The sequence below is a fragment of the Ceratotherium simum genome, chromosome 16 (assembly GCF_057802395.1).
Source record: "Ceratotherium simum simum isolate JZ-2026a chromosome 16, ASM5780239v1, whole genome shotgun sequence".
Lineage (NCBI taxonomy): Eukaryota > Metazoa > Chordata > Mammalia > Perissodactyla > Rhinocerotidae > Ceratotherium > Ceratotherium simum.
Genome location: NC_141915.1, coordinates 14,115,550 through 14,129,714, shown reverse-complemented (window position 1 = coordinate 14,129,714; position 14,165 = coordinate 14,115,550). Strand labels below are relative to the sequence as shown.

The window sequence follows — 14,165 nt, the reverse complement described above, 5'->3', positions numbered from 1 at the left end:
GGGGAATCTAGAAAAAGAATGCATGGGAATTCTTTGGACTATTCTTATACTTTTTTAGTAAGCCAAATATTTCAAAATAAAGTTTAAAAAAAACACTATGCGGGGCCGGCCCTGTGGCTTGGTGGTTAAGTGCGCGCGCTGCGATGCTGGTGGCCCGGGTTCGGATCCCGGGTGCGCATCGAGGCACCACTTCTCCGTTCATCCTGAGGCCGGGTCCCACATACAACAACTAGAAGGATGTGCAGCTACGACACACAACTATCCACTGGGGCTTTGGGGGGAAAAGTAAAATAAATAAAATCTTTAAAAATAAAAAAAAATAAAAAAATAAAAAAAAACACTATGTAACTAGTGATAATCTACTTATTGACAAAACTTTATCACATTAGTTCTCCAAATCTTTTCTGAATCATCTAACTTGCTGTCAATACCTAATTTTTAAAAATTCTTTACAAAATAAATATAGGATTATAAATTTAAACTAAAGTCTCTTGTCTAAAAAATTAAGGTGACAATCTTTACTCATAGGCAACCTGATTCGCTCTCTTCCTGGGCAAATGAGCAATGGAAACAGTCCCCCTGATTATGTTGCTTTCTTATTTCTCTTCACTATTTGTGTCGGACACATCAGGTATTGACCAAAACTGGAGTTAAAGTTTTATATAATTTAATTGATATAGAGCATTTTTGTAAAAATATCGGACAGTTGAAAGTGTCCTATGATTATCTGGAAATATACTTATGTTACCTGAAGCTTTTCTGTGCCAGCATGAACTAGTTTTGGCTTTTTATTTTTATTTTTGGAAACTCAATTCATTCTAACTGACTGTAATTATTACTCTTTATTGCTAATGTTTTACTTCTTTGATCCTGCTGATTTTTCTATATCCCATAAAACTCTGTAAATGAAGATTGACAGAGTATCCTGGGGGCCAGGGCCTGGGTGGGAAAAATATCACCTTAGATATCACAGAATCAGGCAACTGGACCATTTATTTTCTCCCTCTGATTTCTCTTAGTTATGAGAAAAGTTTCTTGTGACACAATCTGCCTGTTAGGGTGCAGGTTTGGTGGGCGAGACATTCAGCCTGAGGCCCTGGGCAGCACCTGGGTAGACGGGTGTGCCAAAGGACATCCTCTCTGCAGTACAGGGCAGGTCGACTCCAGTCCAGTCCCCACACAGGACCCCTACCACACTGTCATCAGAGACCCCTGCCAAGTCAGGAATGTATTCATATGCTTCTTTAAATATGCAACAAGCACCTTTTCTGAAGATAAAGGAACTAGCCTTGGGGTGGTTTGGAGACCTGTGTTACCCACCAATGAGGCCCTGGGCAAATTAACACCATCTCAGGAACTCAGTTCCCCCGTTGGTACAGTGAGGGGCCCGAATGCTGTCTGAAGACCCTCCCCACTCTAACGTTCTTTGAAGTTAGGGGAGCAGGTGCTCTCTGCGGATGGCTCCCAGGAGGGTCTGGTCACAGCTGTGGGTAGAGTCACCTGGAAGATGGCAGAAGGCTCAGTGTAGAGGTCCAGGACAGGGTGGGGATGGTTCCTCTGGCCCTTGGGGGTCTGGAGTTGGTAGCTGACCTTGACACTGATGTTGGAGAAGCAATCCTCCTCACAGAGCTGCCGAGTCACCAAGGGATGCAGGGTTGGAGTTGGACGTGGGGGAGAAAATGACAAGGGGAATACTTTAACTTTGATGTATTCATAATAAGAAATAAACAATGAAAGTGGTGAGCTAGAAGTCTTAAGCATCTTCCAAATAAGCCAGGCTGAAGGGAAACTTCCTTTAACCAAGATGCCAAGGCTTTGGGAAAATCTCCCTTAATCTGCTATGGCCTCAGATCTTATCACTCCTTACAGTTCCCCTAGATCACAAAGGGATTCTGGCCATCAGGAGGTAAAAACAGACTTGGACTTTATTCGGAGGGCAAATGGGAGCCATGAAAGGGAAGAGTCATGAGCACATCTGTGTTTACAAAGATCTTTCCCAAAGCAGCATGGAGGACACATTAGAGAGGCGAAAAGTGAAGAGAAGGAGATTGTTGGGATGCCATTTGCCATTCTCTGTGTAAGCGAGCCTTTCTGCCATGTTAGGAGCTCTGAACACACGAGAGTAGGTGAGCATGATTCCCGGGGAGGAAATATAGCTATGCTTTTATTTAAGGAAGCCATATACTCACTTGAAACTCTTTCTTAACCCAATTAACAATCAGAAAAGATGTGGGAACAGATGTGTAGTCAGAGGCACAATTGATGAGTTTACTGGAATAAGTGATCCTTATAGGGCCAAAGTTCCAAGTCCTGTCAGGCCCTGAGTCCTGACAAATACATGTTTTCATGTCTCTAGGCACCTTTGTCAGGAGTCAACTTTTATAAATGATAACTTTTGTCTGTTTCTACTTTCCCTCATTCAATTTTTGTGATGTTGATTCAATTCACAAAAGGGTCCTCAGCCCCACTGTTATTATCTGGTGAGGTGAGATGACATGTGGGAGAGACCCCTGTTATTCCCAATTTATTCCCAAGAAAAATGTCAGCAATTAGAGCATTTCTCTTTTTGTCCAGCTTCTAGGAAGCTCAGAGATATAGTTAGTGTTCAATTTCAGTAGGTTTTTTAAATTTGGATTTCTGGTATAATTAGCTCCATCTGCTATGCCATTTATGTGGTTCTTGATCCATTATAACTATTACAGTTGCGTAATTTGTATGTATGGGCATGTATCCTTCATTGCACGCACCTCAAACCTTTTCTCAACACAGACCCCTCCGGACTCTCTTCTGAACTCCTCCACTCACCTCTCCCTCTGTGGGGACGAGCAGGAAGGGCTCACAAAGACGGGTCTCACTGCTCCACCTCCTAAGGCAGCTCTGACAAGCTCTCCTGTCCGAACACTGCAGCCTTTTCCTCTGCTTCACCACATCCACATCCAACGTGAAGTTCAGAGATGTCTCTCTGAGGCCTGGGAACGAAGACGGGGTCTCCCTGATGAGGTTGGGATGGGCAAGCCCCAGACTGAGGGCCCTCCAGCCTGCCTGAGATTCCTTACGAGCCCCTTCTGCGCGGTGTCCCCAGGCAGGCCCTTCCCTGGAGATGGGCTCCTGAGTTTCGTGAGAAAGAAGACTTTTCTCATGGTCTTCTGGTACCTAGCTAGGGTCCCTCAGGGCCCCAGCCCTAAACCCAGAGCAGCACATCCCCAGGGCTGAGTCACTCTTCCTTAGGCGAAGGAGGGCTCAGGGAGGAGGCTGGGCTGGAAGGAGAAAATAAGGAGGAGGAAAAATAACACAGAGAACAGAGAGAGAAACCAAAGAGTAAAACCTGAGGATAGCAGAGCTGGAAGCATCTTGTAGTTTACCTGGGCCAACTCCCTTACTGTTCAGAACAGAAACCAGGGCTCAGAGAGTAAAAGACACCTGCCCAGTGTCACACAGCCACTCAGCAGCTGCTATGCAGGCTCTGTGACCTGAATCTTTCAGTCTATACAGCTGGAACTGATAGGCCTGTCATTTTCTACCCCTAGATTTGATAACGGCCTCCTTCTGCGATAAAGCCACCCCACGTGGGAGAGTGCTTTCTGACCTTCAGGAAGCAGAGAGACATCTCAGAGATAAAACCTTGGGGACTGTTGCTGAGAGATTATTCTGGAGGCGAACTCTTGGGTTGGCAGTAATTTCCTGAGCTGTGAAAGCCATGCCCACCCTCTGCCTTCTGGGAACTCTCCCAACCAGTGCCAGGTAAGCAGACAGGAAGAGAGACCAGGCCTCTGGCAGGTCATCGAATCCCACCTGGACTAGGGAGACACGGTGAGGAGGGAAGCAGAGATGAGGCAACTGGGAGAGAAAGAGGAAGGGCACTTTCAGGAGCCCCTACATGCACACGCGTGTGGGCACAGTAGAGGGAGATGGAGAAATGGCTGCCTTTTCCTCAGCCTTCTTTCAGAAACTCAACCTTTCAACCCTGAGGAAGGGATCCAACACCCTTCTTCCCAACAGGGTCAGATAAACCCCTTCAGAGTGTGGACTTAACAGTAGTCACCCGTTTCTGGGGCAGTTCCCATTAAACAGAACCTAATGTCAAAGGAGCGAAGCTTTAATAGAGGGATTTCAAGCACCAGGACCTCATAACAACTGCCCCCCGCCCCAGTCCTCTTTCCCCACCCCATCCTGAAGCCAACAAGGAATGACCACAGCACTGGGTGGGCCAGCTAGGCTGCCTGTTACCTGACTCAGCAGCTGTGCTCGCAGAGCTGATTTCAAAACACAAACCCACATTCACGCTACGGTTGAAGCCAATGGGCAGTGCCTCAGGGGTGAAGGTCATGGACACCTTCAGGCGAACCACAGGTCTTGAGCTACACAGGAAAACAAAGAGGACCATGAGAAGTGACCACAGGACTTCTGGGTCAGTGCTTGGGTGATTCATTCATTCATTGAATATTTATTGACCATCTGCAATATGCCAATGCTATTCTGAGTCCTCAGGATATAGGAGGGAAAGAGAAGTCCCTGCTCTAGTGGGACAACAAGCAAATAAACAGGAAACAGGAAAACAGTATGTACTGGTAATACTACGATAAAAATAGAATCCGATAAGGTAATAGAGTCTAGGGCTACTTAGGTTGGGTGGTCAGGGACGGCCTCACTGATGAGGAGACATTTAAGTTGAGATCTGTTAACAGGAAAAAGCCAGCTATGTGAAGATCCAGGGGAACCGCGTTCCAGGCAGAAAGCACAGCTAGTGCACAGGGCCTGTGGGAGGAACGAGCTTGGTTTGTTGGAGGAACACAGAGGTCGGCATGACTGGAGCACAATCATGAGACAGAGGGTAGTAACAGGAGATGGGAATGGAGAGGGGGCAGGGCTGGGCCATGGAGAGGGTGGGCCGTGGTAGGGAATTTGGACTTTAAGTGTGAGCCGCTGAGGAGTCTGAAGCAGCAGAATGAGGGGTCACTGTGCTGCTCTGTGGAGAATGGAGCACCAGGAGTGGGAGCAGGGAAGAATGCCACGGCAGTGGTCCAGGCGAGAAATGGCAGCGAGAGAGGCAGGCACAGCCAAGAAAAACTTGTTGATGGGGCGGCAGGGGAAGGAAAAGAGGAATCAAGGGTGACTCCTGGGTTTTTGTCCTGAATGGCACCATTGGCTGAGATGCGAAGCCTGGGGAGGGGCAGGTTGGGGGAGAATGGGGGGCGAGGCGTGAGAATAAGAGGTCCATTTTTAGACATGTTAACTTTGAGATGTCTGCGAGCAACAGCCAAGAGGGGCGTTGAGGAGACAGCCAGGTCTGGAGCCTAGTGGAGAGCACGGGGCAGACAGGGCTCCGCCAGCTTATTTGTCGCCATGGCACTGGATAATTCACTAGGGGCGGAGCACAGAAGCTCTGATATTAACAATAACGATAGCCAGCACTGAGCACTGTGACAAATACTTTGCATATATCCTCTCAATTACTCCTCATAACTCTGTGAGGTAGGTGCTATTATTATTCCCATTTAAAGAGGAGAATATTGGGACTTAGAATTCAACAACCTGCCCGAGGGCACACCGTTAAGTGAGAGCTGAGGTTCAAACCCAGACGGGCAGACTCCAGGGCCAGTGCCCTTAACCACCACACTTACTCCCTCCCATCAGTGCCTGGTGTCTTCATGGGGCCATTTAGGGCAGGGCACCTGGGTGAGGCTGGGGCCTGGGACCCCAGAAGGCAGTGTAGACCCCTACCGGAACACAACTGCCCGGCCCAGAGCACCCACAGTGATGTCAGCAAGGCCGTCGCCACTGAAATCGAAGCCACCAGCCATGGACATGCCAAAGTAGTGGAGTCCTGTGGTCACCGCTGAGGCTCTGATCAGCTGTGGAGGGAGAAACACAAGGCATGGGGGAGGAAAACAGGAGTCCTTTTGGTTTTATTCCAATCAGCAGATTAGCCACAGTCCCCACCCCAGGGAGCCCTCAATCCAGGAACTGCAAGGAGAAGGGCAAGTTTTCCCAGGGGAAGTGACATTTGAATGCAGCCTTGAAGGGCAGGTGGGACCGGACAGGGGCAAGTGAGGACAGCAGAGGGTGGGGAAGAGCAGGGTGGGCTGAGGAAACAGCCAGGGGCCAGTGCGGTGGGAACCGGAGGGATTTGGGTGCAAGGAGACCTGATGCGGGGCTGGTTTGTGGGGTGGGCACATCTAATCAGAAGTACATTTTACAGCCACCACTGAAGAGTCCAGGTGGAAGATGAGGAGGAGGCGGGAGCTGGGGCAGGGGTGGTGGGGATGGTGGAGGGCTGGAGTGGAAGAGAGCTAGAACCATTAGGACGTGGGGGCTGACAGGCTGCCAGGTGTCCAGTGTCTGGGATCATCCCCGGTTTCTGGTGTGGAGAATGAGGGGATGGGGCCCAGAGGAGCAGCAGGTCTTGTGGGGAAGAGGATGCTGTCGGTTGGGCAGCGTGAGAGTGAGATGCCTGGGCACCATCCAGGCGAGGGGCTTAGGTGGCAGCTGGACATGCAGGACTGAAGCTTAGGAGAGAAACTATAGTTGGAGGCAGGCACAAGTGCCCATAAAAGATGTAGCAAGAGAGGCTGGCAGTGCAGCCCTGGGGGATGACAGTTAAGGCATGGAGGGGTTGGGTAGGGGACGGGAGCCAGAGAAAGGACAGAGAGAGAGGAAGGAGGGACCTGAGGCAGGACCAGGGTCAGGAATGCCAAAGAAGGAGGGAGATATAGGTCAGGGAAGTAGACAGATATTGCCACAACCTCTCTCTGCACCTGAAGGGTCTGGGGTAAGGCCCTGGCCTGGAACTTCCCACCGGCCTGAGAGGCTTCTGTCCTTCACTGGGTACTCCCAACCCCCTGGGACCTGCCTGGCACTTAGGATTGGAGCTGACTCAGGGCTTAGGCCAACACATCAGAGCCCCAGAGGAGAGGCAGCAGAGAGAGCCCTGCGGGTCACCTGCGAGGGGCTAGTAGAGAGGCCATCCCAGCGTCCGTTGTAGATGTACACGCTGCCGAAGCTGGCGCCATCGCCTGACCCCAAGCCCTCCAGGGGGGCTCCGATGGCCACATCTGTGAGCTTATCTTGACTGATATCCCCCACTGCTGCCACAGCAAAGCCAAATCGGGCCTCAGTGAACCTGGGGTGCCCACTCAGCGTGTGTGCCAAGGAGAAGGAACCATTCTGTAAAGCAAACAGGCAGCTCAGCCCTCAAGACAGGGATGCAGGTTGCCCACCCCACTGCCACCCCAGGAGGCATGCTCACTGGACTTGATTCTAATTCTCCAGCAGGGAGACTGAGGCTCAGAAAAGGCAAGAGACCTTCCCAAGGTCACACAGCGAGATAGTGGTAAAGCTGGGGTCCTCCTGCCTTGCAGGACCCAGAGCCCACCCACCTCTGCTCCCACAGTTATGGGTACTGAACTGGCAATTGGGAGGCCTGGGTTCTAGTCTTGGCTCACACTTGCTATGTAAACTTGTACAAGTCTCAACATCACTGAGCCTCAGTTTCCTCATCTGTAAAATGGGAGTGACAGCTACTTCACATAGTTACTGTGAGAAACAAGTGCGATCACAGACAAAACGTGTTTTGTCAACTGTGCAGCTATTTGGAGTGTTATCATCATCAACATGAGATGATGAGGTGGGGAAAGTGAAGAAGTGAGGTGGGGGAGGGAGTGGAACAGCTGCCCCACCAGGCCGCCATCCACCCAGAGCACCTCCCATCACTGCCTTCCAGTGCAAGGCAGGGCCAGGGCGTCTGTCAGAGTCTGGGAGTCTGTCACTTCTGTGCCAGGCTGACCAGCTACAGCCTCAGCAAGCTTGTGAAGATGCAGACTCTCCCACCTGCTCATTCAGCCGGTACACGTAGACTCTGCCTTCCTCTCCGTGAACATGGTAAAATGGAGCAGCCACCAGCAAGAAGTCTGTGGTCCCATCCATGTCGAGGTCCACAGGGCACAGCTCAGAGCCAAAATAGGACCCCATCTACAGCCCAGGAGGAACTCAGCTCACAGGAGTGCTGGGGAGCACCCCCCCCACCCCTCAGCAAGGCTAGACCCCTGCTCCTGCTCTTCCTGGACCACCAAATTTGGGTCACTCCAGATCAAGCTGTTCACCAGAGTAAGGCAGGAGGCTGGGTGAGCAGCCCAAGCCCCCACAATGGAGGAAACCAGCTGGCGATCAGACGTGCAGAGTAGGACAGAGCCACTGAGTTCTGCCCAGGCTGGGTCCCCAACCCACTGCATGCCCTGCAGCCCATCCCTTTCCCTCTAGGGTCTCCAGATCCCCCATCTGTTCCAATGCGGGGTGGCGAAGGTCCCTCCCCAGCAGGTACCTGCTCTCCTTCTAGCACTGGCACGAAGTTGGCCTCTCTGCCCTCCTTCTGGAGCTCAAATACAGCCCCGCGCTGCTTGTGCCGTGGAGCCCCCGCCACATAGGAGAGGCCACAGGCCTTGTGCAGAACGGCCACCGAGTAACCTGGGGCGGGGGTGGTGTGGTTGTGAACAGGTGTGCCCACCAGGCCTTTGAAATGGCCTGGGCAGGGGGCAAAATAGGAGAGACTTTCTCATCCTTTTAAAAATCAGCATCAGCCAGTGCTCCCACTTACCCACTGTTGCCAGTCACACACACGTGCCCCACCACACAAATGCGATATATACACAGCTCCGCTCAAAATACCCACGTTCATCACACACGCAGTATATGAGGACCGAGCTCAGGGGCGAAGGGTCACCCACCGCTATTATTAACGGCGAGACCCCGCCTTCCCTAGGCGGCTGCCCAGGGTCACCCCGTCCTTCGGGTACCGATCAGGCCCTGGCCCCACCCGGGAGGCCTAATTTTCAGCCTCGGGGACCCTAACCAGGGCCCGTCCCTCTATCCATGTTACCCACCAACGCCCGCCCAGACTAGGAAGCCCAGTGCAGCCCAATGCGCAGCCTCAGTGTCCTCGTCTAGGCCCCGCCCACCCAGGTAGCCTCCAGGCCCCGCCCTCACCCAGGTAACCGAACGGCGCAGCCTCGGCGTCCGCCGCCGTCTGGTTCAGGAAGCGGCCTCGGCGTCTGTGCACGTCGAAGAGCAGCGCGCCCCCGGACCAGTTAAAGGCCCCAACGGCGCCGAGCAGCAGCTGCCCCTGCAGGGAACCGGGGTTGGAGGCCGTCAGAGTGGCCAGCCACGGTGGCCGCGGGTCTACCAGCCAGCGCAGCGACCTGGCGGGGCGTGGGGAGGGGGGGTGTCGTTCAGTCTCCCTGTGCCCACGTGGCCAGAGATGCAGGAAGAAGGTGAGATGGCAAACACTGAGTTCTGCCTTGTACTCATGACCCTGTCAGGGTACCTGTCCCTCCAGTACCAACCACCCCCAGAGCAGAAAGGCGACCCTGGGCCCAGATACTGAGCATTTAAAAAGTATGATTGAGGGGCCGGCTGGTGGTGTAGTGGTTAAGTTTGCACACTCTGCTTCGGAAGCCCGGGGTTGGCTAGTTCGGATCCCCAGGCAGCAGACATATGCACCGCTCATCAAGCCATGCTGTGCTGGCATCCCATATACAAAAAATAGAGGAAGACTGGCAACAGATGTTAGCTCAGGGACAATCTTCCTCACCAAAAAAAAAATAAGTATGACGGTGCTCATCTCCTTCACTACTGGTTGCCCACCCTGGGCCTGGCACACAGGCCCACCTGTGTTGAGTGATGGTGCTAACCATGCTTCCTTTCACCATGCAAAGGACCATGTCCTCACCGTCCTGAATCTCGCCTCATCTGTGGGGAACAGGGCCTTCAGTGGAGAAAAGTCCACGATTTGCTTGGCAAGCCGACCCAGGCCAAAGCCTGTGTTTAGTCTGTATTAAGGGGAACTGCTCAGTCCTTGAGCACAAAGAATAAAATGACTTCTTGGAATAAATATGGCCACTCTTATCTGCCTCAAAGGTCCAGATTGGGCGAGCAAGCAGAAGTGTTTTCCTTTATCCCAAAATGGCTCCTTCAGTGGCATCACCACAGGAGGACAGAGCCCTGCACTGAGAGCCAGGGGTCCCTGAGTCCCTGGGTGTCGCAGGGACCCCGCCTCAGTGGCGAGCCTGCCCGGTGCTGAGTCGGCCACGTACCTCGTCCAGGATCTGGGCACTGAACCCGATCTGTGCCAGCTGGTAGTGGAAGGCATCTCCAACCGCGCCTGGAAGCCAAGAAGCCCAGTGGGACGCTGCTGTGGGGCGAGGTGTAGGGAAGGGTCCGCTTGGCCTCGCCCCCAGAGGGAACTGTGTTGGGTATGATGGGAGGAGCACCAGGCTGGGAGTAGACACCTGGGTCCTGTTTTAGCAAGTACTGGCAGAGTAGTTCACTCCCTCTTTCTGGGCCTCAGTTTCCTCATCTTTGAGCTCCTCATTCCTGGGAGCAGGAACCATGCCCCAGTCATCCCTCTTTCTCCAGCACCAGAAGGAGCTTCTCATCAGAGCTTCATGGAATTTCTGGGAAGTGAGGAGGGCTGGGCAGATTGTTGCCTTTTTTGAGATGGAACGGCTGAGGCTCAGAGACGTGATGGGAGTTGCCCAGAGTGCCACATGGAGGTAGGACTTGGGGGGGCCAGAGCACGAGGCTCGGGCCTCCTACTGAATGCCGAGTGGCTGCCACAAGGTGGCCAGGGCCCTCACCTTCCATGGGAATGATGTTCTGCTGCAGTTTGCTCAGCAGCCCATCCAGTGCCGCGTAGTTGGTCACCTTGAAGGCGTGGGTCTCATCTGGGTCCGAGGCGATCAGCCGCAGTTCCTTGTCAGTCTTGTCCTTCTTAAATGCATCTCCCACCTGCACAGAGGTCAATGGGTCAGTACCATGAGGGCTGGCCAGTTCCCAAGCCCTGAGAGCTCTCCAGGCCCTGGGAGAGGGCTGAGACTCCCTGCTCGGCCTTCAGGGCCTTCTGTCACCTGCCTCCTTCTTTCCCTGCTCCCTGTTCTCCCCTACACACACTCTGGGCCCGAGTTTCACCAATCTACATGTGTTTTCCTGAACACACCAGGCTCTTTCTCACCTCTGCACATGCTGTTCCCTCTGCCTGCAGAGCACTTCTCGCCTCCCATGGGCCCTAGGCCAGCTCCTCCTGTTTGCCCCCAAAGACTCATCCCAGCACCATCTCCCCCAGAACCCCTCCCTGATGTCCTTCCAGTGGGCTCCCCAAGTGTCCACTGCTCTCCCATCACTGCTGGGCGGGTGAGCTGTGACCACCATTGGGAAATGAGCCCTCTGTGGGGAGACCTGCTGGGGGGTCTGGCTGGGAGGAGAAGGTAGTGAGTGAGTGTGAATAAAGCAGGGTTTGGGGAAGCTGCTTACAGAAGCCCCTATCAGGAACCCTGGCTCCTCCCCTTCCCAGGCCATATGGGGCCAGGTGGTACCCCCCTGCTCCTGGCTCTTACCCCAATGGCAAAGCGCTCAACACCTTGCATCTTTGGGGAGTTGATGACAGTCGTGAGGTTGAGGGGGTCCTCGAATATGTCCCCATCAGTGAGCACCACCATGACCTTGGATGCCTTTTCTCTGGAGCTGTGGCTTGACGTGAAGATGTGGTCTCTAAGTAGGGGAGAGTAAATGAAGAGAACTTTGCCAGAGGGATGACTAAGCTCTAGGGGATTTTATTCACTGACCTGTTTTAGAATTGGAGAGGATTAAGGAGTCCTCCCAAATGTGGAACAAAGGCCCCAAGAGGGGTGGTGATGCTGGGCGGAGCGGGGGCTGCAACACAGGTGTTCTTGCCCCTCACCTGCTCCCAAGAGAAAGGTGCTGGACAGCAGCTGAGTCTATTCCTTATGTGTGTGTGTAGGAATAATATTAATAACGTTGGCTGACATTTACAAAGTACTATGTGCCAGGCCCTGTTGTAAGAACTGTACATACTTTAACCCATTTAATCCTCACAAAATCCTAGAAAGCAAGTACTATTATTATTCTCATGTTAAAAGTGAGGAAATTGAAGCACAGAGAGGTTAGGCAACTTGCCCAAGATCTCACAAGTACAAACTGGAGCTGGGATGTGGACCCAGGCAGCCTGCCCCTGGGGACATCCCTGTAAGCATGGCGCTCTACTGCCACTCACAAGAGGAGTCTTTGGAAGAATTTATGGAGGACAGTCTTGGGGTGTCATCCATCAGCGAAGGCTGGATTGAAAGACCTCACGTTCCCCTCTCGGGCAAGGAAGAGCTAGAAGCCTGGTCCTTTCCTCTCCACAGTTGTGTCTAGCCACCCTCTCCAGACATGACGCCCCAGAGACTCAGCAGGGCCATGAGCCGGCACCCAGGAGGTGCTCAGGACGTGCTGCTCTCACACTCACAGGACATGCTGCATGGCGGAGGCAGTCTTGGTGACATTCCCCACTTGGGTGATGTTCTGGACTCTGGCCAGGGAGGCCATCTCATCCTGGCTGTCCTGAAGGTCAAACTCAGTCTGGATCACTTCGCCATATTGCACCAGGGCAAAGCTGCACTGTAGGGTAGGAGCCGAGGTGGGGAGGAGGTGGGCAGAGTTGTCATGCCCAAGGCCACCCATGCCCCTTGGAGAGCTCCCTCTGGAAGCAGTGGGAGAATCCTCTCCTTCCTCCTCGTCTCCAGGCAGGAGGAGATGCTAAAGCAGAGGGAAATCTCTAAGCAGGTGGGGTAGAGGAAGGTGTGATAGTAATGGCTCCCAGTGAATCACAGACTTCTCCCTGAATCCATGTCCCTGTGTATCCCCCTCCCCCATATTGACTATGGGATTGGCCTTGTGACTTGCCTTGGCCAATGGGACATCAGCAAATGTGATATAGTCAGAGACTTGGAAAGTGCTTGCATGCATTGTGTCTTCCCCTCTTGGAATGTTGCAGCCATGAAAAAGTTGGGCTGGCCTGCTGGAGACACATGGCCCAGAGAAGTGAGGCCATCTTAGGCCATCCAGTCCCGGTCAAGCAACCAGATACCTGCAGCTGCAGGAGTAACTCCAGGCAAGGCCAGCAGAAGAACCACCCAGCTGAGCCCAGCCCCAAATAGCTGACCCACAGAATGATGAGCAGATAAATGGTGGTTGTTTTGAGGTGATTTGTTCACAGCGATAGATAACTGATAGACTGCTAGCTCTTAGAGAAGCCCACCTCAAAGCACTTCTCGTAGAAGTTCCTCATCATGTTGGAGATGAAGTCTTTGGCTCTCTGGAAATCTGGGGGATCAATGCTTCCCGAGCCATCCAGGATGATGGCGATCTCGGTGCCTGGGCCAAGACAGGGAGCAGGGCAGGAGTGAGCGCAGCACGTCCTGTCCTGTAGGGCACCCACCCCATTCAAGACCTGAGCAGTCAGTTCTGGGAGGAAGTCAGTGAAGCTCCCAAGGGTGAAGCCTTTGTCTCAGAGACAGAGAGAGAGCCAGAACCTGCTCAGGCTCTGACTTGCTGTGTGAGTCATTCCCATCACTCCCACTTTCCGGGCCTCAGTTTCAGAGGCAGGCAGGGCTGGGACTGGCCAGGCCTGGAGAATCCAGCCACTGCTCCCCATCTCCCAGCCCTGGGCACACCTCACCCCTGGAGGTCACCAGCCTGGGGGTCAGCTCTGAGAGTCTGCAAGCAACCCAGGTCTGCCTCTTCTCACCAACTGCTTCCTCCTCCTCCTCCTCCTCCATCTTCACATCCCGGCGCCGCCTGGCTGTTTTCTCTGTGCTGCCTTTTCTGTTCCTGTTGCAGTCTCCAGCATCCACATGTACATTGGGATCCAGGAAATTTTCTTTAAAATAGAAGAGCTCAGAGTCAGACAGCCTCCCTGTTCCCCCCCAGGCAAGCCCATACTTAGCTCTGCCCTGATTCCCTTCATGGGGGGCCTAGGTCTGCCTTGCCCTCTCTGGGCCTCTGTGTCCCTCTACATCGGCCATGGGCTGTGGCCTCTCCTTGCAGGCCTTTAGAGCTGCCCAGGGCCAGTGAGTGTCCAATCCTCACCAAGGTCGGAGAAGTAAACCTGGGCCTGGGGACGGAGGTCGGGGGCCAGTAGGCTGCAGGTGCCTGTGAGTTCCGAGCTGAGGCTGTGGGGTTGCCGGGCCGTCACCTGAATGCAGATCTAGGGGAGGAGGGGGAAAGAGAAGGGAAAGCCTGGGTCACCCCCTGCCCAGGCCTCCTACTCACAGCCACACCATCACCCCCATACCAGAACCAAGTGCTTCAACCAGACAGGGTATGCAGGGGTAGGA

General features: G+C 53.3%; 1 protein-coding gene across 1 annotated transcript in view; it reads right to left on the bottom strand.

Moving 5' to 3' along the window:
* Nucleotides 1-14,165, bottom strand: part of ITGAE (integrin subunit alpha E) — a 47,605-nt gene that overhangs the window by 22,361 nt on the left and 11,079 nt on the right. Inside the window, exons 5-19 of the mRNA XM_087440244.1 lie at nucleotides 13,918-14,035; nucleotides 13,577-13,708; nucleotides 13,088-13,203; nucleotides 12,296-12,447; nucleotides 11,385-11,538; nucleotides 10,629-10,779; nucleotides 10,086-10,153; nucleotides 8,980-9,115; nucleotides 8,318-8,460; nucleotides 7,828-7,968; nucleotides 6,940-7,164; nucleotides 5,722-5,852; nucleotides 4,228-4,358; nucleotides 2,806-2,969; nucleotides 1,501-1,629 (exon numbers count right to left, since the gene is read on the bottom strand). Of these exons, the coding sequence (XP_087296370.1) occupies nucleotides 1,501-1,629; nucleotides 2,806-2,969; nucleotides 4,228-4,358; nucleotides 5,722-5,852; nucleotides 6,940-7,164; nucleotides 7,828-7,968; nucleotides 8,318-8,460; nucleotides 8,980-9,115; nucleotides 10,086-10,153; nucleotides 10,629-10,779; nucleotides 11,385-11,538; nucleotides 12,296-12,447; nucleotides 13,088-13,203; nucleotides 13,577-13,708; nucleotides 13,918-14,035 (2,091 nt within the window). The remainder of the gene's footprint in view (nucleotides 1-1,500; nucleotides 1,630-2,805; nucleotides 2,970-4,227; nucleotides 4,359-5,721; nucleotides 5,853-6,939; nucleotides 7,165-7,827; nucleotides 7,969-8,317; nucleotides 8,461-8,979; nucleotides 9,116-10,085; nucleotides 10,154-10,628; nucleotides 10,780-11,384; nucleotides 11,539-12,295; nucleotides 12,448-13,087; nucleotides 13,204-13,576; nucleotides 13,709-13,917; nucleotides 14,036-14,165) is intronic.